General features: G+C 52.8%; 10 protein-coding genes across 10 annotated transcripts; 5 read left to right on the top strand and 5 right to left on the bottom strand.

Annotated features, from left to right (window-relative positions):
• Window positions 1-1,060: 1,060 nt before the first annotated feature.
• Window positions 1,061-1,657, bottom strand: CABS01_03180 (NUDIX domain-containing protein; the record flags this gene model as incomplete). Its single annotated transcript, XM_060536557.1, has 1 exon — window positions 1,061-1,657. The coding sequence occupies one exon, from the start codon at window positions 1,655-1,657 to the stop codon at window positions 1,061-1,063; it is 597 nt and encodes a 198-aa protein (XP_060392476.1).
• A 1,887-nt stretch (window positions 1,658-3,544) lies between these two features.
• Window positions 3,545-5,371, bottom strand: CABS01_03179 (carboxyl transferase; the record flags this gene model as incomplete). The annotated part of the gene is made up of 3 exons (XM_060536556.1): window positions 3,545-3,667; window positions 3,720-4,761; window positions 4,821-5,371. The coding sequence occupies 3 exons, from the start codon at window positions 5,369-5,371 to the stop codon at window positions 3,545-3,547; spliced, it is 1,716 nt and encodes a 571-aa protein (XP_060392475.1).
• Window positions 5,372-5,704: 333 nt separating this feature from the next.
• On the top strand, window positions 5,705-7,029 carry CABS01_03178 (acyl-CoA dehydrogenase; the record flags this gene model as incomplete). The annotated part of the gene is made up of 2 exons (XM_060536555.1): window positions 5,705-6,885; window positions 6,936-7,029. 2 exons carry the CDS (start codon window positions 5,705-5,707, stop codon window positions 7,027-7,029), a joined length of 1,275 nt encoding a protein of 424 aa, XP_060392474.1.
• Window positions 7,030-7,343: 314 nt separating this feature from the next.
• On the bottom strand, window positions 7,344-8,188 carry CABS01_03177 (uncharacterized protein; the record flags this gene model as incomplete). The annotated part of the gene is made up of 2 exons (XM_060536554.1): window positions 7,344-7,698; window positions 7,755-8,188. The coding sequence occupies 2 exons, from the start codon at window positions 8,186-8,188 to the stop codon at window positions 7,344-7,346; spliced, it is 789 nt and encodes a 262-aa protein (XP_060392473.1).
• A 636-nt stretch (window positions 8,189-8,824) lies between these two features.
• CABS01_03176 (uncharacterized protein) lies at window positions 8,825-11,606 on the top strand (the record flags this gene model as incomplete). Its single annotated transcript, XM_060536553.1, has 2 exons — window positions 8,825-10,349; window positions 10,408-11,606. 2 exons carry the CDS (start codon window positions 8,825-8,827, stop codon window positions 11,604-11,606), a joined length of 2,724 nt encoding a protein of 907 aa, XP_060392472.1.
• A 1,632-nt stretch (window positions 11,607-13,238) lies between these two features.
• CABS01_03175 (uncharacterized protein) lies at window positions 13,239-13,595 on the top strand (the record flags this gene model as incomplete). The annotated part of the gene is made up of 1 exon (XM_060536552.1): window positions 13,239-13,595. The coding sequence occupies one exon, from the start codon at window positions 13,239-13,241 to the stop codon at window positions 13,593-13,595; it is 357 nt and encodes a 118-aa protein (XP_060392471.1).
• Window positions 13,596-13,879: 284 nt separating this feature from the next.
• Window positions 13,880-15,238, top strand: CABS01_03174 (short chain dehydrogenase; the record flags this gene model as incomplete). Its single annotated transcript, XM_060536551.1, has 5 exons — window positions 13,880-14,306; window positions 14,376-14,445; window positions 14,511-14,819; window positions 14,882-14,998; window positions 15,058-15,238. The coding sequence occupies 5 exons, from the start codon at window positions 13,880-13,882 to the stop codon at window positions 15,236-15,238; spliced, it is 1,104 nt and encodes a 367-aa protein (XP_060392470.1).
• A 1,159-nt stretch (window positions 15,239-16,397) lies between these two features.
• On the bottom strand, window positions 16,398-17,258 carry CABS01_03173 (uncharacterized protein; the record flags this gene model as incomplete). The annotated part of the gene is made up of 2 exons (XM_060536550.1): window positions 16,398-16,610; window positions 17,103-17,258. Coding segments are annotated over 2 exons (369 nt in total), but the record flags the coding sequence as incomplete, so codon positions are not given.
• A 1,899-nt stretch (window positions 17,259-19,157) lies between these two features.
• On the bottom strand, window positions 19,158-20,784 carry CABS01_03172 (uncharacterized protein; the record flags this gene model as incomplete). Its single annotated transcript, XM_060536549.1, has 3 exons — window positions 19,158-20,375; window positions 20,430-20,620; window positions 20,679-20,784. The coding sequence occupies 3 exons, from the start codon at window positions 20,782-20,784 to the stop codon at window positions 19,158-19,160; spliced, it is 1,515 nt and encodes a 504-aa protein (XP_060392468.1).
• A 1,938-nt stretch (window positions 20,785-22,722) lies between these two features.
• Window positions 22,723-23,097, top strand: CABS01_03171 (uncharacterized protein; the record flags this gene model as incomplete). The annotated part of the gene is made up of 1 exon (XM_060536548.1): window positions 22,723-23,097. The coding sequence occupies one exon, from the start codon at window positions 22,723-22,725 to the stop codon at window positions 23,095-23,097; it is 375 nt and encodes a 124-aa protein (XP_060392467.1).
• Between the last annotated feature and the right edge of the window lie 405 nt (window positions 23,098-23,502).

Here is a 23,502-nt window from a genome sequence, read left to right as displayed (position 1 = left end):
GAAAATCAATTCGGCAAAAGGGTCGACCCCGCCAAGGGTGGGTATGATCGGCCCCACTAGTCGAAGAATGCCGGCGCCGGTCCCGAGTTCGACCGGCCGGCATCGGCAGTCACGGTCGACCCGAGACACGAATTGCGCCTGCTAGTCAAGAAAGACTCGCTAAGGTAAAGCTTCATGCAGCTAGTCATCTAAACCTTCTCGGTCAACCATGTTGTCTCTATTCTTTCTGTCTTTCCTCGATTCCATTACGGTGAATGAATCGTACTCATGAAACCGAGAGACGCCAAGGGACGGCACGACGAGACATACACGCGGTGAAGTGACAGTAAACCAATCATGAAACGGGCTGAAATGCAATTGAACCAAATAACTCTCAACGATTCTCAACTGCACATCTCTATTCCATCAGATGTCTTGACGACAGGGAAGCGGCCGCGGGCAGCGGTGGGCTGGACCGCCGCAGCCCTGCATCCACCGCCGCCCACCCCGCCCTGCAAGACCCAGCGTTCTGGTTTGTCAGATTGAAATTTCTTCCCATGAATCGATCGCAAGTTAGGGGTAAGTATGTCGCCGGGGAGACTTGGATAATGCATCCGAGATGGATGGGAAGCCCCTGTCACCGCCAAGCTGTCAGACTCCTGCTGCGTTCGGGAGTTGGTCCGCGGTCGTGATACCGTTTCCTCATGTTTTCTCTTTTCTTCCACTTAGACTCCTTCTTCTTCGCAGACAACGGGTCGGGAAGCCCTTGGGGTGAACCTCCAGACATTGGGCTGGTAGCTCTCATGAGCTCATCAGGCTAATTTGCTGAGATTCATCAAAATGGCCGGAACAAACAGACTTCAATCAAAAGTTAATTCCTGTGAACAATCTAGCCTAATTCCATTGTCTTCTTGACTTTTTCCCAAACCCAGAGAAAGTAGAAGATTCCGACAATGCCAACACCGTATGCCTGCGCGTCGTGTTCAAGTCAAATTACCCCACGCGAATCCTGCCTCCCGTTTTCCAATGGCCAACGCCCAACTTTGCCTGATCCAATAGAAACACAAAGCGCCCCCTAAAATCAGATATCATACCCCGATTTTCTCAAATCCTCCAGAGCCTTGGTGACGACCATGCCATCCTCCTTGAAAGCCAACTTGTCCGCAGCTTCATCAACATCGACCCAGCTCACGTCAAACTTGACTCTGTCCTCCCCCGTCCAGCCCTCGGGTCCAAGATCACAATTCCCCTCCGCAACAAAGTAAAACACCATTTTCATAGCGCCAGTAGCCGGGTCAGGGTAGTGACACACAGCGATCGGTTCCGTGTCAGTGATCTCCTCAGACACCTCCGGGGCACCGGAGGGTCCACCCGCAGGCGTGGCTCTCGTGCTGAGTCTCAAGGTGACGGGCTTCACCGTAACGCCCGTCTCCTCGCGCGTTTCGCGCAGCGCTGCTGCAAGAAGGTCTTCGCCGATATCTTTCCGCCCCTTGGGCATCTGGTAGATAGCGTGTCTCTTGTTATAGATCAGCAGCACGCGCCGTGCCCGCATGTCGATTGTGACGGTGCCGCAGCTGATGATGAACTTGTTTGAAGGGTAGAACTTGCGGCCGCGTGCCATTTCTGAAATGCTTGATGCGTACATCTGGGGCTCTTCCGGTAGAGCGGAGGGTGCCATTTTGTTCCAACTTGGAGGGATGAATAGGCTATGAGAGGGTTTGATATGATATGAGCTGAAGTGAGAGACAAATTGATAGTGTGAGAATGATGAATGAAGGTAGCTGATGGTATGTACCCTCGGCCTGAAAAGAGATGAAGCTGTCTGGTTTTGGGATGGCTTGTTTTCAGAACAAAGAACTCTCCTCGGCAACTGCCTTTAGTCTGGGTCGAAAGAAACCAAATCGAGCCAATTCACCGACTAGGGCTTCCCTCTTCATATACCCGCCCTTGATCTTATGGCGGTGAACCGTATCACGAGAGCCTGCTGGCAAGAAGGCTCACTTGAGCTGTCGGTCTGTCTCCATCCAGCCCCTCGGCGTCGACGTCTCTTCCAAGCCTCCGGGGACCATCCAACATCATTTTTCACTGACCGGTTCTGTTTCATGCAGTAGCACATCGCCATCCCCGAGCCAAGGCTTAAGACAGAGACATTGACAAACAAGAAAGAAAGGAGACCGCCTTCAAAAGGGTGCCAGAAAGGCAATCCTGCTGCGCCCGCCGCAGCCGGCATCAAGACACTCACTCCACTATCCGGGTCCCATATCCGTACTAGTAGCCCTAAAGAAGACTGAAAAAAAGATTGAAAAGAACAAACTGCAGGGCCTAGCCCGGTGAGCGCATACCGGTGAAGCATGGGTTGGCGATCGGTGAGACTGGGGTGTGAGTGTACCGCATGGGTTGCCCACAAATCGCGGTCTGCCCTGGGAGAGAAGGTAAAAGTGAAGGGTGCCTTGTTTGGGAATAAGAGAGGCATGATGCACACCACGTGGGTGAGAAGAAACGGAAGGAAATATGATCAGTCATCTCTGGCCGGGTGGTGAGATATTCGGCATGAAAACAACAAGCGAATGAGATCGGCTCCTTGCTGCCGTGGCCGGAGACTCTTTTTTTGGCTGGGCAGGTTTAGTCGCGTGTCACCATAACACCATCTATTCCATACTTCAACCTCGGCCAGACCCCATCCGGTGATGTCAGGTACTTTCCTGCTTCTCGAAGCCAGTAGAACACGCGATGTAAAAAGTTTCTGAAAGAAATTGATCAGCACGTCTCGTGTAGAACACTCAAGACCCGTTATAAACGTCACACGAATATGAGCACGTGGACGGTTGTAGCTGTGGCCACGTTCGTTTTTGCTGACGATTGATCTGCAAGACTTGTGGAGAGGTGTCATGAAATGCGTAGACATGGGGATATGTGAGTGATGTGTTGAAGAGGCAACGAAAAGGGGAAGAACCAAAGGCTGGCTGTGCAACACGTCCGGGGCTTTCACCGCCGGCGTTCGGCAAGGGTTTGGCCGGTGGGTCTCCGGAGAGAGCTCCGTGCGATTGGCTCTTTCCCGATCTGTTGCAGAAACCTTCTCCGTATGCTGCCAAATCTGTCTCTGTTTGGCAGTCTGCTCCGGTCGGGGAGTTTCCTTTCGTGAAAGATGCGAGTTTTGCGAATATGAGTGGGAAAATTCACCGTCTGCCAAACTGCCATCTTCCTTCCAGGGCCCCGAATAAAGTTCTCCACTACGCCGTTGAGTGCAACGGCGGGAATGCATGCAAGGCACCCGGATGAACCTAGAACCTCGTCAACCAGCTTAGGCACTTAATAAAACGTAAGCTATTGCAAGTGAGATGGGCTTGATGGCTCGTTTATGGTCTTTTTTATCGGCAATCGGTCATCGGTCAACATACGTTCTTGCTATAAGGCGGATGAATGATGAAGAATACTTACCAACTGCTACCGAGCATATCGCCAAACTTAGGGCACACTTCATAGAGGGCTGTCGATTTTCACAAAGAAATGATAGTAAATGGCTTGTTTTGCGCTCCCTTTTCTAAATGACCAAAATCTACCTTCTTTACATTCGGAACACGCCAAACTTGGTATCACCAGCCTTGACTTCATTCCGGCCTGACATGGCTGCTCTAAGGCCTAGACCCAAATATTTACGGGTATGCTGGGGAGGAATAATGCCGTCGTCCTATGAGCATGGTTAGCAAAAAGTGTATGACGTGTAAGTGGTAATGACTGACCCATAATCTGGCTGACGAGTACGTTGCGTCGCTTTCCCGTTCTATCCTCTCCTTTAACTCGGGATCGGCCTTGCCAACAGTCTCCATAACAGCAGCCAGCTGCTCACCGCCCATGACACCAATGCGTGAGTTCGGCCACATCCACAGGAAACGGGGGCTGTAAGCTCGCCCGCACATGCCGTAGTTTCCGGCACCATAGCTACCTCCGACAACGACGGTAAACTTGGGAACATCGGCGCATGCTACAGCAGTGACAAGCTTTGCGCCATGCTTGGCGATGCCACCGCGCTCGGCGGCGGAGCCGACCATGAAGCCGGAGATGTTCTGGAGGAAGACTAGCGGAATTCCTCGTTGAGCACACAGCTCAATGAAGTGTGCGCCCTTCACAGAAGATTCGGCAAATAAGATTCCATCGTTGGCTACAATACCAACCTTGTAGCCATGAATATGAGCAAATCCGGTGACCAAGGTTGAACCGAAGTCGCGCTTGAACTCGGAGAATTCGGAGCCGTCGACAATGCGAGCAATAACCTCCTTGATGGGCAAGGGCTTCCGGAGGTTGGTACTGGCGATACCCAGAAGCTCGTCCGGCGAGTATAGAGGCTCAGCATAATCCTTCACGGGTGCTGCTGTTGAAGGTGATTTTGTAGGCCAGTTCAGGTTGCTGATGCTCCGCCTCGCAAGTGTAATGGCATGGGCATCGTCGACTGCCAAGTAGTCTGTTACTCCTGAGACAGAGGAGTGCATCTTGCCGCCGCCCAGCTCCTCCGCACTAATCACCTCGCCAGTGGCAGCCTTGACTAGCGGCGGACCAGCGAGGAAAATGTGGCCCTGGTTCTCAACGATGATGCTCTCATCGCTCATTGCCGGCACATAGGCACCGCCCGCAGTGCACGGGCCCATTACGACCGAAATCTGGGGAATCCCCATGGAGCTCATCCTTGCTTGGTTGTAGAAGATGCGCCCAAAGTGGTCGCGATCCGGAAACACGTCCGCCTGATGTGGGAGGTTGGCGCCGCCGCTATCGACCATGTAGATACAACTGTGTCATTGTCAGTATTAGTAAAATTGGCCGCGGCGTGTAAATCATGGGGTTCCTACGGCAGCTTGTTCTCCTGAGCAACGGCTTGTGCTCTCAGATGCTTCTTGACGGTAATTGGGTAGTACGTTCCGCCCTTTACTGTGCTGTCGTTCGCCACGATCACACACGTAACGCCCTCGACAACACCAACACCCGTTATGATGCCTCCCGCGGGTACATCAGCCTCGGGGTAAAGCTCATGGGCGGCCAGCGGCGACAACTCCAAGAAGGTCGTGCCAGGGTCGATCAATGCAGTGACTCGGTCGCGCGGCAGCATCTTCTTCCTCGCCAGGTGCTTTTCCCTCGCCTTTGCTGAGCCACCCAAGTGCACCTTGCGTGTCAAGTCCTGCATCTTCTTCATCACCTCCCCCATGTGCTTCTCATTCTCCTTATACTCTTCGGATGTTGGATCGACATTGGTCTGGATTCGGGAGATGGCGCTCGCCTGGTGCGGCGGCGTGAAGGTCGCAACGGTACGGGCGGATCGCGGGAGGCGGGGTGCCCTAAACCCCGGCCGGGTCAATTGACGCGACAGAAGCAGCACATCTCTCGATGACCGTGAGAAAGACATATTTTGGACGTTTACAAAGGAAGATCCAAAGGGTGCGGCAGTTTGAGAGTATGAAGGAGGAGCACTACATGTGCCGACGAAGCCCTTGAAGACGGGAAGGAGAGGTTCGAGGGCCGCTCGCTTGCTGACGGTATACCATTCCAGTGACGTCCAATCGCTCACCTCGGCCCGCTGAAAGCCGCCCGTAGCCGAGCACCTTCTTGTCCCGGTTGGACCTCCAGCTCGGCATCAAGCTAAGGTAACTTGGATCATCAATCGTAGGAGAAGTTATTGTTCTTCATTTCCTCTCTTTCAACTTATTTCATTCTCGATTTCGTTGCACATCCTACAGCCATGTCAAGTGTTAGAGCATTCAGATCGTTGGCGCGGCCAGCGCGTCAATTGCGACCCGTCGCTGCCCCCGCCCTCCAGATCCGACACCACTCCTCTAAGCATCCCAAGGGGTTTGAAGCACCGTCACAAGCCGATCTTACCGAGCTGCGCGAGCGCGTACAGGAGTTCACAAGGCGCGAGATCACAGAGGAAGTTGCCGCGAACACGGACAAGAGCAATGCCTTCCCCAATGAGATGTGGCAAAAGCTGGGCGAGGCGGGTTTCCTGGGCATGACTGCCGATGAAGACGTTGGTGGTCTGGCCATGGGCTACCAGGCGCATTGCGTCGTCATGGAAGAGATCTCGCGTGCTTCTGGCTCAATTGGTCTCAGCTATGCCGCCCACTCCCAACTATGCGTCAACCAGCTCCAGCTCAACGGTTCTCCGGAGCAGAAGCAGAAGTACCTTCCCGGTCTGATTGCCGGCACGAGCGTCGGCGCGCTCGCAATGTCTGAGTCTGGCGCCGGCAGCGATGTTGTGAGCATGAGGACGACAGCGACGGCCGTCGATGGTGGCTACGTTCTGAACGGCTCCAAGATGTGGATCACCAACGGTCCCGACGCCGACGTCATCGTCGTTTACGCAAAGACGGAGCCCGAGAAGGGCTCCAAGGGCGTCACGGCGTTCCTCGTTGAGACCAAGACCAAGGGCTTCAGCTGCGCGAGGAAGCTCGACAAGATGGGTATGCGCGGAAGCAACACCGGAGAGCTCAACTTTGACTCCGTCTTCGTGCCCAAGGAGAACATTCTCGGCAAGATCAACGGTGGTGTGAGAGTTCTGATGGAGGGTTTGGACCTGGAGCGTCTCGTTCTTAGCGCCGGACCTCTGGGCATCATGCAGGCCGCGCTGGACGTCGCTCTGCCCTTTACCCACCAGCGGAAGCAGTTCGGCATCCCTATCGCTCAGAACCAGTTCATCCAGGGCAAGCTGGCAGACATGTACACGAAGCTCCAAGCCTCCCGTGCATACACATACGCCACGGCCAAGGCTGTTGACGAGGAGGGGATCATCAAGACACAGGACTGCGCCGGCGCCATCTTGTATGCTGCCGAGAGGGCGACAGAGTGCACTCTGGACAGTATCCAGCTTCTTGGCGGCATGGGCTATGTCGAGGAAATGCCAGCTTCGAGGCTGTTGAGAGAGTAAGTCAAGCCCAAAGTCCCTCCGGCTCTTCTGTTCTAACTGTCATCAGTGCGAAATTGTATGAGATTGGTGCCGGAACTTCGGAAATCCGGAGAATGGTCATTGGAAGGGCATTCAACAAGGAATATGCCCACCTGGGGTGATTAACATACATGTAGCATGGATATAAAGAACAACGAGCGAGCCACTTTGGGATCTCAGGAGCAAAGAATCAAGACGGGACCTTTGATGTCACCGCAAAAGCATGTAGAATTCCAATGGTAAATTTCTTCTATTAGGTTGCCACCACAGAGAATCGGGAAGTAACAAGTTCACAGTCTGGAGGTATTTGTGTTGCAAAAAATTGTCTCCATCTGGCTTCTTCCTCTACATCCAAATCTACATCTCCATTCCTGTCTTTTGAGTGTTCGTCTGTCACTTCGCAGTGACATCACTCTGTGAATCATGGACCTACGAACTAGTTGTCTTTCTTGAAAAAGGCAGCGTTCAGGTCAATGCCTTTGGAGTATCCCACCAGCATGTTGGATCCTTGGCCTTCAACGTTGCCAAGCTGGGCATTCAGGTCCCCGTCAGTCCCGTCCGCGCCGTGGATTCCGATGACGGCCTGCGACTGCAAGACCTTGACTTTGTCCACCACCAACTTGCTTCGTCTCTCATTGACCTGGACAAACAGGGATGCTTGAAGCTCCTCGTACCCCTTGATCAAGTCCCTCGACTTCTGGAGCTTGGTTTCGGAGTGTACATCTCCACTGTTGACCTCAATTCGTTCCACGATAGCTTGAAGGTACTTGGTCTGCTCAATAGATGCCAAACTGCGAGGGAAATCAGATATGCTATCAAAACTGAATGATCGTGATAAATTACTCACAAGTTGGCGCCGGCTAAAGCCAAGTCAACAGTCTGCTTGCAAACTCTGAGCTCGTCCACGAAAATCTGGAGCTTGTCTTTGCCAAATAGTCCGATGTTCACTCTGTCCATCAATTGAACGCATCCGTCTTTCGAGCGCTTGAGAAGCTTGTCCACCTCGTTGTCCAAGGCACAACATGAGGCGCCGCAGGCCGTGAGGGCGGATTGCACGTTGGTGTCTGCGGCAACGGACAGTACTTCGGTGTCATTTGACTTGACCGAGATCTCGAGGCGCTCCATCAGATTCTGGATAAGTTGCAACTCCTTTTTGATGTTGGCGATGAGCTCAGGGGCTCGCGTGATTTTGTCAATCTTCTCTCTCGCTCCCCTGATGCCCTGCAAAGTTGTGGCTGTCAAGGCGACGACGGCACTTGAGGTTGCGAGGACTTCAGCCATGTTTGAGCTATCTTGCAGTGTATTCGGATCCACTGATAGTGATTTGTGATAGTGATGAGGAGATACAGAAGTGAAGCCTCTAGATTCTAGACGGCGGCGGTGTCATCCCCTTTTGATTGCCAGCTCCCAGAAAACAGGCAGGCAGATACCTCGATTTTGGACTGTGCCAAAGGGGCAACACTGTTTCTTTGGCTCAAGAAGAGGTGCATTGAATCACCTGATTACATCTTGCATCATAGATGCCTTACTGGTCTTTGGTAATCCCGCATAAGAAAGCCCTAGAGCAGATGGACCGTCTGCCTGTGGGACCCCAGTGTTCCGGTCATGGGATCCTTCACCTTTACCTTCACTATTCTTTCTTCCCAACTTCCCAAAGATTTCTCAGCAAATTCTGCCACAAAGGGGCTGAAATCCCTTCCGCGTTTTGCCTCGACTCGATCCTGCTCGCGTTGGCCCTCATCCTCGCCATCCAGACCATCATCGCCTAGCATGTCGATATCAATTGGCGATATTCATGTTGGCAGCGGTTCAACTCTTGTCGCTGGAATGAATCATGTCAATTCAGGTTGATTCTTATCCGTTTCTTTGCTCATTACAGGAATCGATATGCTGACAATTTCGCTAACAGGAGCGGATATGGAAGATAATCTGACAAGATGCATCGACGCTCTCTTCATCGCAGATCCTGAAGTGGACCTGGAGGAATTGATCGAATCAAAAGGCGGATTCGTTGAAGGAACGTGTAGATGGGTCCGATCTGAGGAAAGTTACAGATCTTGGTTGGAATCCAAGCAGTCGGCGATACTCTGTATATCCGGTCTTCCCGGTACAGGAAAGACGATGCTCTCCTATTTCATCACCAAAGAACTCGAAAAGCTCACGCAGAGTATACCAGGGGACGTACTGTTCTACTTTTACAACCCTCAGTACCCCGAGAAGAACACGACGACATCAATTCTTAGGACCTGGCTTCATGAAATCTTCACCAACCATCGAACTGTTGCTAAATATGCTGTCAAGCGCATGACCCCAAGGAGAACCGAGAACACCTTGAAATCACGCAGCACGCTCTGGGCTATTTTTACTGCTACAATAAAGGATCCCGAACTGGGTCCGGTGTATTGTGTTCTGGATGGGCTCAACGACTTTCCTCCAGACGAGCGTAGATGGCTTGTCAGCAGTTTTCAGGCGCAGTTCGGAAGATCATCTGGAGCTCAGGTTCAACCAGAAACTCTCAACACTTTCAAACTCATCATATCCAGCGCTGCCAATGAAGGTTTCCATGAATGCCTTCATCTGACTTCGACGCTTGACAAGAAAGACCCCAAAAATGATCTCAAATGTGTCATCAAGGCCAGACTTGCGCGCCATCGACACTGGGGAATTCTCGACAAGGAATCTCAAGATGCATTGGCTGGTGAACTCAGTCTTCGTTCCGAAGGACTTTTTTCATGGGTTGATTTCATGCTTGAGGATCTTTATCCAGAGAAGACACTTTCGGCAATGATGAAGAAGATGGATCAAATACCATGTGGTCTTCGCCACGTATTTTTGCGCCTCCTTGTGCAGATTGACGATAAGTCCCGCCGCGAGACCGCCAAGATCCTTCAATGGGTTGCTTTACTCCGAAGACCTGTCACAGTGGCTGAATTGACAGACCTTATCCACCCCGACGCTGAAGAGCCTGAAGAAGAACGCCAAAGAATACAAGATCTCGTCAGCGAATCCTATCCACTGATGAGGATCACGAAAGCGGGCTGGGATTATGAGGAACGTGAAGCTGAAGAGGACATAATTCTTCCTCTACATCGGTCAATTGCTGATTACATGACCAATATCGACATGGATTCAGCCATCAAAGATTTCTACTTCAAGCCAGAGAAAACACACTACGAAATTGCCAAAATATGCCTCGATGAGCTCCAAATTTGGTTCAAACGTGCCGAAGAGACGGAATCTATTATCGAAGTTGGCTATTCCTCTATTTCTTGCCACACTAGATGGCTTAGATATGCGAGAGACTACTGGTCATGGCATACGAGAGGAAGTGGCGAGGAGTCCCTCCATTTCTTGGTAGCCGACAGCATCTTCTTCCATGAGGAATCGCTATTTCGTACTGTTTGGTGGTACGAGCACAAGAACAATGCTCGCTATCGCAGAGGTACTTCCGTCAACCAACATTCTTCACATCTGCTCAGGGTTGGGCTTCCTTCAAATAGTCCGGACGCTGCTAGAAAAGCATCCAGACGCCGCATCTTACGTCAACGAAGAGGAGGAGGACGGCGACACACCTCTCTCATATGCTACACGTTATAACCATAGCGATGTTGCCGAGCTGCTCGTTCGCTATGGTGCTCACGTCATGAGGCAAATAAACGAGATATATTGGAACAATCTTGAGTATGCATTTCACATTCCAGTTATCAATGCTTTCGCCAACGCCAATGTACGGCTGGCTAGATTCCTAATCAAGCCTACCTGCGCTCAGATGGACGATCCATCTCGGAAAGTTATGCTGGGCATCTACCTGATTTGCGAGAAAGCCTGCGTATCCAAAGGCACCAAGAGCAGACAGCTCGCTGAGTTAGTATTGGACCACATCGAGATCAACATCACCGAAATGAAGGAAATGTTCAGTTTGGCACCGTGGAGAAGATCGGTATGTGGTCATCCGTGGGAACGAGACAACTTGGACGTTCCGGACTTGATCATCTCTCGACTTTTGCGTTCTGATCGCAGAGTTCTCCGCGATGTTCACATCTTTCCCAGTGCTGTTGGATATGCTGCTCGACATCCCAGCATTGGCGCTGAGCTGTTGCGTGCCTGTCTCATTCCCGACATCAAGGACGTATTTTCTTCTGAGTCTAAGGCTAAGACGACACTACATCCTATTGTGGTAGACAGTTTGGAAAGACTTTACGATTCCTCCTACGAATTTGGCTACGAGAATGAGGCCATTGACACTGCCTTGTTCAGGGGCAGCTTCGAAGTGGTGTCTATGCTTATCAAAGCTGGCAGTAAGGTGGCAGACCCTAGAAAGAGTTCGCTGGTCTTGAGGATATCAGAGAAGGTTCTCGAACTTTCAGACTCAAACTTCAACCTTGCTGTTGCACAAGGCATTTGCAAGCGTCCGCTGTTGACGGACGAGGACATCAATGCTAGGGTCACGTTTTGGCGGCACGAAGAGTCTGACAATTTCACGTTGTTGGACCTTTACCTCAGAGGCTTGCTTTTTGCAAAGACAGCCAGATTTGCTCTATTCCTCATGCAACATGGAGCACGTTGCAGCGACGAGGAGGACTCGCAACGCTTACTGCTGTACCTAGCTCCGTTGGCTCGAGGCGTGGTGACTGACGACGATTGGGACTGGTTTGTTCGTGCTTTTGAAGGGGATGAGCACGGCCGATGCTATTATTGATGATGCCTTGACCAGGGTTTATCCCCCATAGAGAATACCCTTATGTATTGACGATTCTACTCCGCATATCGTGCAGAGAAGTATTCAATAACTTACACGGCAGGTGCAAGCGGAGAGCCGAGTTCGGCGATCCAGTGTTGACAAGTAGTAGTCTAGAGACTGGGGTTAGGAGCCGGTGGCCCGACGGGGGTAGCATGGCGAGCAGTGATGTCCGGACTATCGGTCAGTCAGTCAGCCTCGATGCAGAGGACCTCGTGTTCAGCAGAGAATTAAAAGAAACAAAGTGGGTAAACAAAATGTCAGGCTAAGCCAACAGAATGGCCGTCCCAATCAACGTGATAATGTAACGGTGTTACAGGCTGCATGATCGAGGCGGTCTCCGAACCGGAGGTCAGGATTTCTCTGTCTGGTCTGCGTCTGAGGTCTGAGGTGTGTGAGACTGAGTGTGTGTCTGTGAGGATGAACACCGGTGGCCAGACCGTTGGCCAGTCCTAATCTCATGGCATTCTAGAATCTCATCCCGTGCAGGGAAAATTGGAGTAAAATGTGGAGAATGGCGTTCGAGAGATGCCCAATGTTTTGCCCCCAAGGACCCCCAAAACCTCCGGAAGTTTCTTGAGAGGAGGAAAAAAAAGTTGGAGCTTCTCGCATTTCTTGGCCCGGTTGGGTCACAAGCTCTGTCAAGATTTCTCGTTGTTTCTTTCCCTGACTCCACAGGGTCCCTTTCGGGACACGAGGGACACGGGGAGCTCGGAATGATGAGCAGGAGACATGGAGACCTTGTCAAGGGTTTAAGGGGTTTCCGTCTTGTTTCTCTCATCTCATGTTCTGCTCGTGGTTGGCATTCTAGTCAGGGACTTTTCATAAAGATTTCATACACATCGCATATTCATGCATAAGGCCTTACACTCACAGCATCTACACTGTTATTGTCTATATGTATCATTGAGACTGCATAGTATATAAGTCTAGCCTTAAGCTTACACGGTACCATACTACCCATCATCGAATGCGCTGCAACGTCCAGTGTCGGTGGTAGTTCAGAGGCAAACAAAATCAGGGACTTACCCGTCTGGCCTGGTAGCCGGCAGCCGGGCATGCCGGGATGGAGGAGCCAGTCCACCTAGAAGAGGGCCATTTGGGGGCAATGGCCCACCCCCGCCCCGGGGTTGTGGTTCTAGTGTGGGCGGTGGGCGCGGTGGGTGGCATGGAGCGATCCTTATTTTGGCCCATGGGTGTCCGCTCGGGCTCCTTGAGTCCAGCCCTAGTTCCGGGGCAACTCCCCGCGAGGCAGTGCGAGAGCGGCGGACGTGCTACGACCTGCGACATGCGGCGCCTGGAACCTGCGACTTGGGACCTGACCGGTTGAGACGTGGTTTTGGGCCGGGAAGCTGCGAGACGCGTCCATACGCCCAAAGTATCGTGAACTTTTTCCCTTTTCTCTTTTTGGCTGCTACCAAGTTCCATGATTCCTTCCACCACCACCAACACCACCAATCCTTGTTTGCCCTTGCCAAGTAAACCAATTGACCACTAGATCAACTCACGCCACGATCCTTCCTTACTTGCCAGTGTCCACGAATGTCTTACCTAAACCTCCTTCCCTACCGTCCCGTCGTTCCGTCCTTCCCAATGGAAAGCTCCAACACTCATAATAAACGGGAGCTCCCTTCCTTCCCTCCCGCGCCTTCTTCAAGGTTCCAAGCTCCTCCCCTCTGCCATACTTACCTTAAGGTAGTGTCCTCCTCCCCGCGACTTTCTTCCTCCCCTCCCTTCCCATCTACCAACTTCTCACATACAACACACCAAGTCCAACCGACCCCGAATTACGAGACGTACTTCCCGATCCAGACTTACAACCAGACGATCAGGAGTCAATCACCACCCTCCCGCTCGTCCCACGTCATCTACCCCACCATAGCTCCTCTCATCGTTGCTTTTGCCCAAACTTGGGCGCCTCGAATTCCGCCAGCCCTCTGCCAGATTTGATCGTCAACTCCGCATCTGCCAGAGACAGCTAGCTTCATCTGCTCGATCCAGGTCGCCGCTCAACAAAAACTAATTCCGTGACATCATCCGGCTGAAGTCAATTGCAAAAGTCAACGGTTCTCCAAAACCGAAACAAACGCCATCATTGTTTCGCTTTCACACTTTTATTCCTTCCGAAGGGCACCTCGAATCGACTCTGACCGTCGTATTATTTCAGACGGCAACATTCACGTACATACACTTCAACACCGCGTGTAACACTTTCACACCCGCAGACACTCAAAATGTTCCGTCCTCTTAGCGCCCGACTGGCGCGGACCATTCGTCCCATCGCGAGACACACCCAGGTCCGCGGCAAATCCTCTCAGTCTTCCGCCTCTGCAGCTCAAGCTAGCATTGCAGCCACTAGCCCCAAGCAGCAGCAACAGTCTAGATCCATCAGCGGCAGCCCCAACGTCAGAGAGAAGCCTCACCCGGGCCAGTATTCGAGAACCGACCCCGATGTCACTGTCGAGTACCCTGAAGACGACCAGCTGCCTAGCAGTCAGCCGGTCCGCGGCCACGGTGGTGGCATTGGCAAGCCCACGCTTGCTTCCTTCTCTCTCGATGGCCACACCGGCGTCGTCACCGGCGGTGCGCGCGGCCTTGGCTTGGTTATGGGCCAAGGCATGGTCTACTCCGGCAGCGACCTTGCCATTGTCGACTTGAACAGTGAGTTTTCGAACTGATTGCCAGCAAGCTTCAGACTTCCGTGAGAGCAAAGTACTGACACCGAGACAGAGGAGGAGGCTGAGCTCCAAGCCAAGAACCTGCTTGAGGCATTCAGGAGAGAAAACCCAGAGGCCAAGAGGTATGCACTCGGATGACCCTATTGACCTCGAGAGGAAGTGACGGACGCCTAACAACGTATAATAGAGTTCCCAAGGTGACTGCGCACCACGCAGACGTCTCAGACCCCGCCTCTGTCGACGCCTGCATTGCTGAGATCCTCGCCGCTCACGGCAAGATTGACAACCTCGTCACGTCGGCCGGCTTCACCGAGAACTTCGACGCCATCAACTACCCAATTGAGCGCATGCGTAAGCTCTGGGGCGTCAACGTCGACGGCACGTACCTCTTCGCTATCGGAGTCGCCAAGCATCTCATGGAGCGCAAGTCTCCCGGAAGCATGGTCTTCATCGGCAGCATGTCTGGCTCCATTGTCAACATTCCCCAGCCTCAGGCGTAGGTTTCATCGAGTCTTGTTTCTTTCGAGGCATCAAATTCGCTAATACATGTTCAAACAGACCTTACAACGCCGCAAAGGCTGGTGTCCGTCACTTGGCTGCCTCTTTGGCTGTCGAGTGGGCTGGTGCGGGCATCCGTGTCAACTGTATCTCTCCCGGCTACATGCTCACAGCTCTGTAAGTCTACCGCCCAAATTCTTTGTGTCCGGGCAGCCAGTACTAACGCACATGTGCAGAACTGAGAAGATTCTCGACGACAACCCAGACCTCAAGCAGAAGTGGACTTCTCTGATCCCCCAGGGCAAGATGGGTCAGCCCAAGGACCTCATGGGACCCGTCACTTTCTTGCTGTCTGATGCCTCTCTCTACGTCACGGGTGCGGATCTCCGCGTTGATGGCGGTTACACCGTCACATGAGCCGCCACGAGTCCTCAATTTGAATTGGATTGAAGAAGGAGAGGAGGGAAGACGTCAAAAGTTTGCAATTCCACTAGAGTGATTGGCGTTTTTGCTGTGAGAACATAGAAGGTTGGTTTGTTGATACGTCGACAGATAGTAAAATTGATAATGATTAAACAATCCGTGATAAGATTCCGAAGAGGCTAACTAAGTCTCTATGGGGGTGGCATGTGAAAGGCGGCTAAGCTAGGTAGCTCTACACCGGTCAGCGTATTCGATGAGGCTCATTCGTCGGTACCGATCGAGGCATTCCACCACCCCGACATGCAGTGTTACGGGGCCCGCAGCATAGGGTCACCGGACTGGCCACCGACAGTTATCCGATCTCTCATATCAACGGGTCTCCCCTATCCTGAGCCGTCCCGTATCTAACACTTCTAGCCTTCTGTTTCTTACCCTCGTCTTGAGCCTTGTCTGAGGCCTCGTCTCGAGGGCCGGCCTGGGGTTCGGTACTCCCGACGCTCTGATTCTCAGTGAGATGACCATAAGAAATTACAGTACGTTGGCTTATATGATTCCTTGTGAGAGACTGTAGGGATCGGTAGACATGACGAATGCATGACAGCCGGAAGGAAGACTACATGGCGGCCGGCACTGGTCAGTGCTGCCCCTCCTACCTTACCTTCCGCCGTTGCTACCACACGCACAGTATAAGCACACACATGCACCGACACACCGAAAAATGACTGGAACATCTGCACGATCGAGGGTCCAACGCCGTGCCGTGCGTTTGCGGGGGGGAAGGGTAGGTATTGCACATGGGTAGGTAGACGGGGAGAGCGGTCGCTGGACCGGTCTTATTTGGCGTTTCGTGCACTGCCTGTCATGTAACCAGCATATGCTGTGCGACGGACGGCACCGGCGTGTTGGTGGGAACCGGGGAACGGTAAGGTCGGGCGTTCGGGGGGTCAAGAGTCTAGAACTTTGTTGTCTTGGAGGTTTTGAGCGACTTGCAGTAAGATTGTTTGGTTGGGCGGTGCGAGGGAGGGAGGTGCGTGTGGTAAGGTAGATAGGCGAAAAGGCGGAGGTTTCTGGCTGTATGTACGCCCCGTACTTATATGCAGGTAGGTAGGCATGTTGGCAGGCTGGCAGGCAGGCAGACCAGCATGTGTCTTGTCTAACCCCCGGCGAGAGACTTGTTTGCTGCTGTTGTCGTGTTCGCGGCTCTCGTGTTGGTGGGAGGTTTGAAGTTTTTTGTAGGCGTGGGAGCTAAACGACGGAAACCAGACGTTGGGAACTGGTGGTCAATGTCTAGCGGACATGTGACAAGCGGCTTAAAATACGGAGACTCTTTTCGGACCCGTTGAGGATTGAGTCTCACCTGACCTACCTATCCATATGGAAACGTGATACGGACTCATGGAGTATACAAGGAGCCGGATGTGATGAGAGGCAGGAAGACTATAGGAACTATCCCGCCGGCTCGGCAGACGGGGGGAATAACAGGGACAGGACTGAGCACCATGAGAAAGACATGGGAAGGAAAGCAAGTAATCTAGCAAGGGCTGCATGTGGCATGGGTAGAGAGTAGTATCAACGTTTGTGACGAGATTCTTGATTATTGAACCATCCTTCCGGTCGACATGGCACCTCGTTCATTAACCCAAGGAGTACCGTGCCAACGCTGACTGAATCACACCGAGGAAGCTCTCAACACTTTTTCACAGTACGGATACCTATTCAACTGAACGAACCGCGCGATGGAACCCAAGCTCTGGACCACAGCATGGGGAATATACAGGCCTCCAGGGGACTCAGGGTAGACGAGGATCCCGTAGCCTCCCCTGGTGCTTTTTCGAACCCGGCGCCGTTGTCAGCGCACGTGGGAGACGTGCCGGGGAGCGCGCATGTTGCGGAGGAGGAGGAGGAAGAAAGCCATGGTGAGGACCTCGAAGAGCGATAAGCATACTATAGGTATGGCTCTTTTGTTCACCTTATGCTCGCCACGTCCTTCTTGCCCCCCCCCCCCCCCCCTCCCTTGTCAAAACCCATCTGCCATCTCACCTGGGAGGGAGGTCGTCACAGTACCGGTAGTGTAAGATATGGTCGTGGATGCCGCCCATCCCGCTAGTGTGGGGGAAACCAGTCAACACTCTGGTTCATTGTCGTTATGGTGCTTGCCGGGCAGGTATCAAGTTTTCTCTCAAGCAAAATCTGCCACTACAAAGAGCAAGCCCGGGGGGGGGGGACTAGGCAGTACATTATTAATAGGGATCCAAGCGACATCACTGCGCAAGCCCTGTCAACTCCTTTTGTGCGCAAACTTGCGTGACAGGATTCCCAGGTAGTAAGGTAATTACAGACGTGGGGGGACGATGGGAAGAGTACACACAACTTACCTTACCTTAATAAGCGAGCGGCTTCCAACGGCTAATACAACCCACAACCGCGTTGCCCCCAAACCTCTGAGCTCCCTCCTCCCCCTCCAAGGTTGTGTATACCTACCCCGCACAGCTACCCCCCTGTCAACAGAGAAGCTCCAGGGTAGCTTCGACAGCTTCTGCTCCTCCTCCCACACTCACCACCGATTCCGACCTGTCGTTGCCCCTCGCGCTCGACACGGCAGGTCCGCGTGGCCAAGGCGTGGGGGGAGGGAAGTGGGGAGGCGGAGGGGGGGCCTAGGTGTACGGATACTTGTCACCTTCAACTCTCTCCAGTGATATCCGACGGACTGAGTGATCTTCACAGACAACCCCAGTCTTGCCACGGGGGAATCTTTGAGAAGAAGTCGCTTACCATCAAAAAAGCCTGCAGATCACTCTCACTCTCTCCTTGATAGGGGGATTGGAGCCTTGGAGGGGGCCCTCTCTCATCGTACACAAGCAAGAGACCCCTTATTTCGGATTGCGTAATGGCTTTCCAGGTTGCGATATCGACGCCATCTCACGCTTGCAAGTCGGACCCCCCCTCCCTTGTCCCAGACAATTGACCTCGTGATCACTTGCGATTTTGCTTTTTCCTCGTCTTTGGCCACATCCCCTCCTTTTTGACGGATCCTCTGTGGCCTACCCCTCACAACTAGGCAATTCACTACTACCTTTTGGTAGAGAGCTCACAGTCAAGAGACTACCTAGAGCCTGATCATCGAGTCAGATTCCCATCGGGGGACTGTACAATAGCCTTAGCTAGAATTACGACCGATGCTGTGGAGTCAGAGTAAGCCGAGTGAGCAAGTCCGGAGAGAAAGCAGTTTAGATCCTCCTTGGACCTAAGCTCGTCATCCCCTGTCATGTTTCAGCCCGGGCAATACGCACTCGTCTTTTTGATGGCCACATTGCCTTCACTCGCCTACCTATCTCTGTTTCTTAATGGATGATCTGGTCAGTTGGGTGGTTGGGTAACAAATATCTTCTCATTCAGAATGGCTCGCTAGTAAGAGCTCGGTGGGTCGCTGACAAAATGATGGCGCACCAAGAGCAAGCCGTTCGTCTTTCCTCTTTTCGAACTTCAAATGATCCCGCCGCTGCCCGTTGAACCGCTGTGAACGCATACAATGAACCCTTTTTGGTGGCAGTCCCCTCCTGTAATGCATGTCAGGCGTTTTCCCTGCGAAAGGGGCCCCGTGACCGCCGGTAATGAAAACGCCTCGTGCGATGCAAATGCGCCAAACCTTCTTCCTAAAGGCCGGCCTCGTCGAGCTGATGAAAAGAATAAAGGAAAAAAAGGCAATGAGGTCGGTATTGCCAGTGGCAGACGCAACTACCAGTAGCGGCAACCTCAGTCGAAAGCAAGACATCCACTTCCGAATGACTGCACCCGTTTTGTGTTCCATGAACTCCAGAAGCCCCTTTTAATGCAGTTGATACCTCGCGAATTAGTACATAGGATTGTATGTGAGTCATGAAAGTAGACTTTTTTTTCCTTTTGGCTGTCGGGATCACGACCTGTGTCTTGGCCTATCCCCAGTGCGCTCTTTCTCGCGCTCCAGCAGTAGCGTCAGCTGGCTTCTTGTTCTTGCTAGTGGCACATCGGGAGTAGAGCTTGGCATTGTCGGCGCGAAGTGCGATGAGGAGGAAATTCGGCGTGGGTTGCCCCTGGGTCCAGATTCGTCCTGAAAGCCTTCCAAGGTTTCCAGAGCGCGTCGATCCGGCTCACCAGATATCGTCACCTGCCCCATGGCTGCAATGTTCGACGTACTCGCGGTAGCGCTCGATATGAGCCCCTGCGCAGAACCACGACCAAAGCTAGCCTCCCTCGGTCGATAGGACTCGGAATTCGACGGTGCCCGCTCCATACGCGGCGCCGAAAAGCCGGAACGTGCTGAAGAGAATGACCCGATTCTTGGTGATGAGAGCGCGGGTGATGCGGCTGGTATATACGTAGGCGTCCTGGGACCACCGGCTTTGACCGTGCCAGCTTCGCGACTCGACCGGTCGGTTGCGGATTTGCTCAAGGGCTCTGGTGCTGGCGCGCGGTTTGCTGTTTGTACAAGCACCGGTTTCCGCCGTTCTTCAGTAGGTCGGGAATTACCCACCGATCTCGGAGATTCCGAAATAGATCTTTCGACTGGTCGTTTCCCCAGGGCTTTGGCGCTAGGTGGCGGCATTTCGAATCCCTCTGACCCGGATACGCTCAGGATAGCACTTTCTTCAGCATGAGGATGCATCACGTTATAAGTTCCCACGTGTTTGCCTCCGTTGGCAGAACCGGGCTCCTTGATCCCAACGTCGGAGTTTGTTGACGACTGCGAGCTCATTCTCCTTGGCAGAACCGGTCTTCTCTTACCCGACACTGATGCAACAAATCGTTTCGTTGGTGTTGAGGGCTTCTTTTTGCTCGATTTTGCTGGGGAGACTGTTGATGAAGTGCGCATTTCTAGGCCACTGGCGCCTGTGCTTCCCGACGACGTCTCATCACTAGTTTGGTAGTCTTCATCAGCAGACTCGTGAGGCGACACAAATCGGGCTGTCGGCCGAGGACCAGATTTCGAGTCACCCCTATGCTTCTTGAGAATCGGGTGTGGTGGCGGGGGTCGAGATGATGAGGCGGACAACTCCTTCAGAGCCGACTGTTCAGAGATCATCTTAATGTCTTGGTTCATTTGCTGAGCGCTGAGAACCGGATCAGACTCATGCTGGCTATTAAAACGAGGCGTCTGGGCATAACGTTAGCAAAGTGCCAATTCGTATCGAGCGAGGCATTTAAATACCGAAGGTCCCTCCCAGCGGTTCGGCGAGCCTTTGAGAGGCACAAAGGTTGGACCATAGGAGATGTGTTCCCATATCTTGGCCACGGTCGCAGCTTTCAATTTGCTTCTATCGCTGCCCATGACATGCCACCACAGATTTTCCAAGCGGCGTGCGGTTGGATCAACAAGTTTGAGATTTGTTGTGGTGTAGACTATGACGTGACGTTAGATTTTCATGTGAAAGCACACTCCGAGCGGCTGTTGACTTACGACGCCACATTCTTATGATGAAATCCGGCGGTAGAGGCTGCGTGAGCGCTGCAACATCTTCGTATATCCGCCTGTCGTCTTTGACGAGTCCCTTTGGCAAATCCATTTGAAGCGAATGTGTTCTTTACCGAGACCAGACGGTCAACGGCAAAGACGGCTGGAAACTAGAATGACAGAAGTAGAGGGTACGCGGAAGTAGCGCTGATTGGCAAAGATAGCCCCGCCGTGTAGGGCAATCTTGCTGAGTGCGATGTGAGTTTACCTGGAGCGAGGAGAGGTGGTCATGGTCGTTGCTCTACGATTCAGTCGGACGTGGTCGGGATGTGGTTTGCTCAGTGGCCGATTTGTAGGAACGCAAACAAAATGCAGAGAGCTGCAAGTGAGAGGCAATCTGCAACTTGGGTTGGCTATTTGGTTTGCGGTTGTCTGCGCGTGTGGCAGACAGCTGGTTTGTTGAGAAAGGCGGTGATGAGAAGTGTATCAAGAATTGGAGAGAGTGAAGAATGAAGCGGTAAGCCCCGGGCTGCTGTGGGTTGGTTGACCCTAAATGGCCGTTTTCATGGATTGCGGGTTTTGGTCGGGTTCGATTTGTCGTCGGGTTGTGGAGAGTGAGAGGGCATTAAGAGGAACAGAGTTAAGAGAGGACGGTACGGTATGGCGGAGTAGTTGTGATACGGGCAGTAGCCCATCCGTTTGTCAACGACAATGAGAGGTGTACGGAACGCGTGTATGGCTCCGGGAGGGATGCCGGTGGAAAAGAAAGACGAACCCAAACAGCCGTTGGATGACGATGACGAGATGAGACGACCGGTAAGATACGGGAGAATGAGGTACGGTGCCTTTGCTTTGAGCCTCCAAGTCCGGATGAGAGCGGGCAAGGTGAAGTGAAGTAGGGCCAAGGGCCCGGCAATAGAGACTGCAAGCCGTGGATGGTAACGCAGGCAAAGTTGAAGGAGAACTTTGCCAGGAAGCTAGGTCGACAGACAGAGGGAGCCACACGTATCGAATTCGTGTTCTCGGGGCAGCCCAATGGACTGTTTGTTCCGAGCAGAGCAACTGTGAGTCTATGGTCTAGGTCTCTGGCGAGCGTCAAGGCGTTTGTCTTGTTTTGTTGTTGATGCCGAATGAGAGAGAAAGAAATGGCACTGGTTGAGAGAAAGGTCGGAAAGCGGAGGAGGATGAGGGGAGATGGCGTGGATGGAGCACGCGCAAAGAAAAAAATTGGAATGCTTCCGACTCAGATGTGACTTCCAAAGTTGGGAAGGGCCAGTCGGGGGTTAAGGCATGGTAAACGTACCCTGGATGGCTGGAATTACGGTGCCGCGCCTTACATTGCCCTGAGAACAAAAGATAGGCGGACAGGCGGCAGAAGGGGGAAAAGGGGAGAGAAGGGGGCTTGCCAGGGAAGAGAGTCCAAAGACGGAGACGGCGAGGGAAGAAATGGGCCCTGGAAGGGGAACTTGAGAGGCTCTAAGCTCGAAGTACCTGGCCTGACTTGGACCACATTCACAGTCGCAGTGCCACGAGTGCCTATTCAGCGTGTCAGTGTGTGTGTGTGTGGGCGGTTCGGGGCCAGTACGGGAGGAGGTGTTATCGCATGTACCTGGCTTGGGGCTAGAATATTTGGTGGTACCAGTATCCGTAAAGTAGTGTATGTACTCCGTACGGGTAGGAGCTAAGGTAGGAAGACTGTCGGAAAGGACGCGTGAGGTGGGTGAGGTGAGGTGCCCTGGCTGGAAGAAAAGTCTGGGTGCCCGCTCTTAGCACTAGTCAAGAACATCAGGCGTCCACGGTTCAGGGCTGTGAGAGTGTGGTTCCCATCCCCCTACAAGTCTCCGTCCGACTCTGCTTGGGCTGGCGCTGGTGCTTGCGATGGCTCCGTCCCGACTGGCTCCTGTTGGGTCTGACACTGGCGGGGGTGGGAGGACTAAGAGCAAGGAGGAGAGTGACGAGCTCTTCTCTACTACTCCTATCTACATACTTACTGGGCAAGGTACAGAGACAGGTAGCAAGGTAAAGGGCTTATGGTTCATGGTTTAGTGTGATGCCTCATGTTCCCGACAACTCCCTGCTAAGGTACTGCCAGTTGCAGACTCGGACAACCTGGGCAAAGAGGCGTCTATTGCGTCCATTAAACCCTCGTGGAGCCAGCAGAGCACATGGAAGTCTAAGCTTTAGTGGGCCACAGGAACAGGCACTTCACTCCCAGTCCCCAGGAGCAAGTGAAGTTGGAGTTGGGCACTTAAGCATGGATCAGGACGGAGGGGGTCAAGCAGGAACAGGAACGCTGCATATGGCAAGTGAAGGATTGGCTCTGCATATACCTCACAGTATGTACTTTGCTCAGTTCCAAGTGGAGGCAGTAGTAAAGACAGGACAAGAGATGACTGCGTCTGGGCACTTGCTTTCCATCGAATAAGGTACTTAACATTGGATATTGGACATTGAGCAGAAGGGAAGGGCGCAACTGCCTCGGCACAACCACACAACTCAAGATAACCTCGAGCACGAACGGATGGAGGCACTTCAGACTCCCCTGCCATTGTTTCCGTTCATGCTACTCTCTCGGATGAAATATGAACTGCATGCATGGCCTGGGCCCTGGGCCTATACGGCGCAGAGTGTAGCTTTTTGCGTGCGGAGCCTCTGTTGTACCTGTAGATAGGCTTTGGACTGGAGAGTACTAAGAATGGTACCTTGACATATACTTCATATCAACAGCCATTGTAAGATAGTCTTTAAGGGGGCCGAGACACTGCGACTGGACTCACTGGCGGGGGTCTTTTTTTTTTTTTTTAGACGAGGTGACAGGCAGCGGGACATT

This window comes from Colletotrichum abscissum (assembly GCF_030869225.1).
Source record: "Colletotrichum abscissum strain IMI 504890 chromosome Unknown Scaffold_6.1, whole genome shotgun sequence".
NCBI classification, from domain to species: Eukaryota; Fungi; Ascomycota; class Sordariomycetes; order Glomerellales; family Glomerellaceae; genus Colletotrichum; species Colletotrichum abscissum.
Note: the sequence above shows the minus strand (reverse complement) of the source record. Positions and strands in the feature narration are given on the sequence as shown.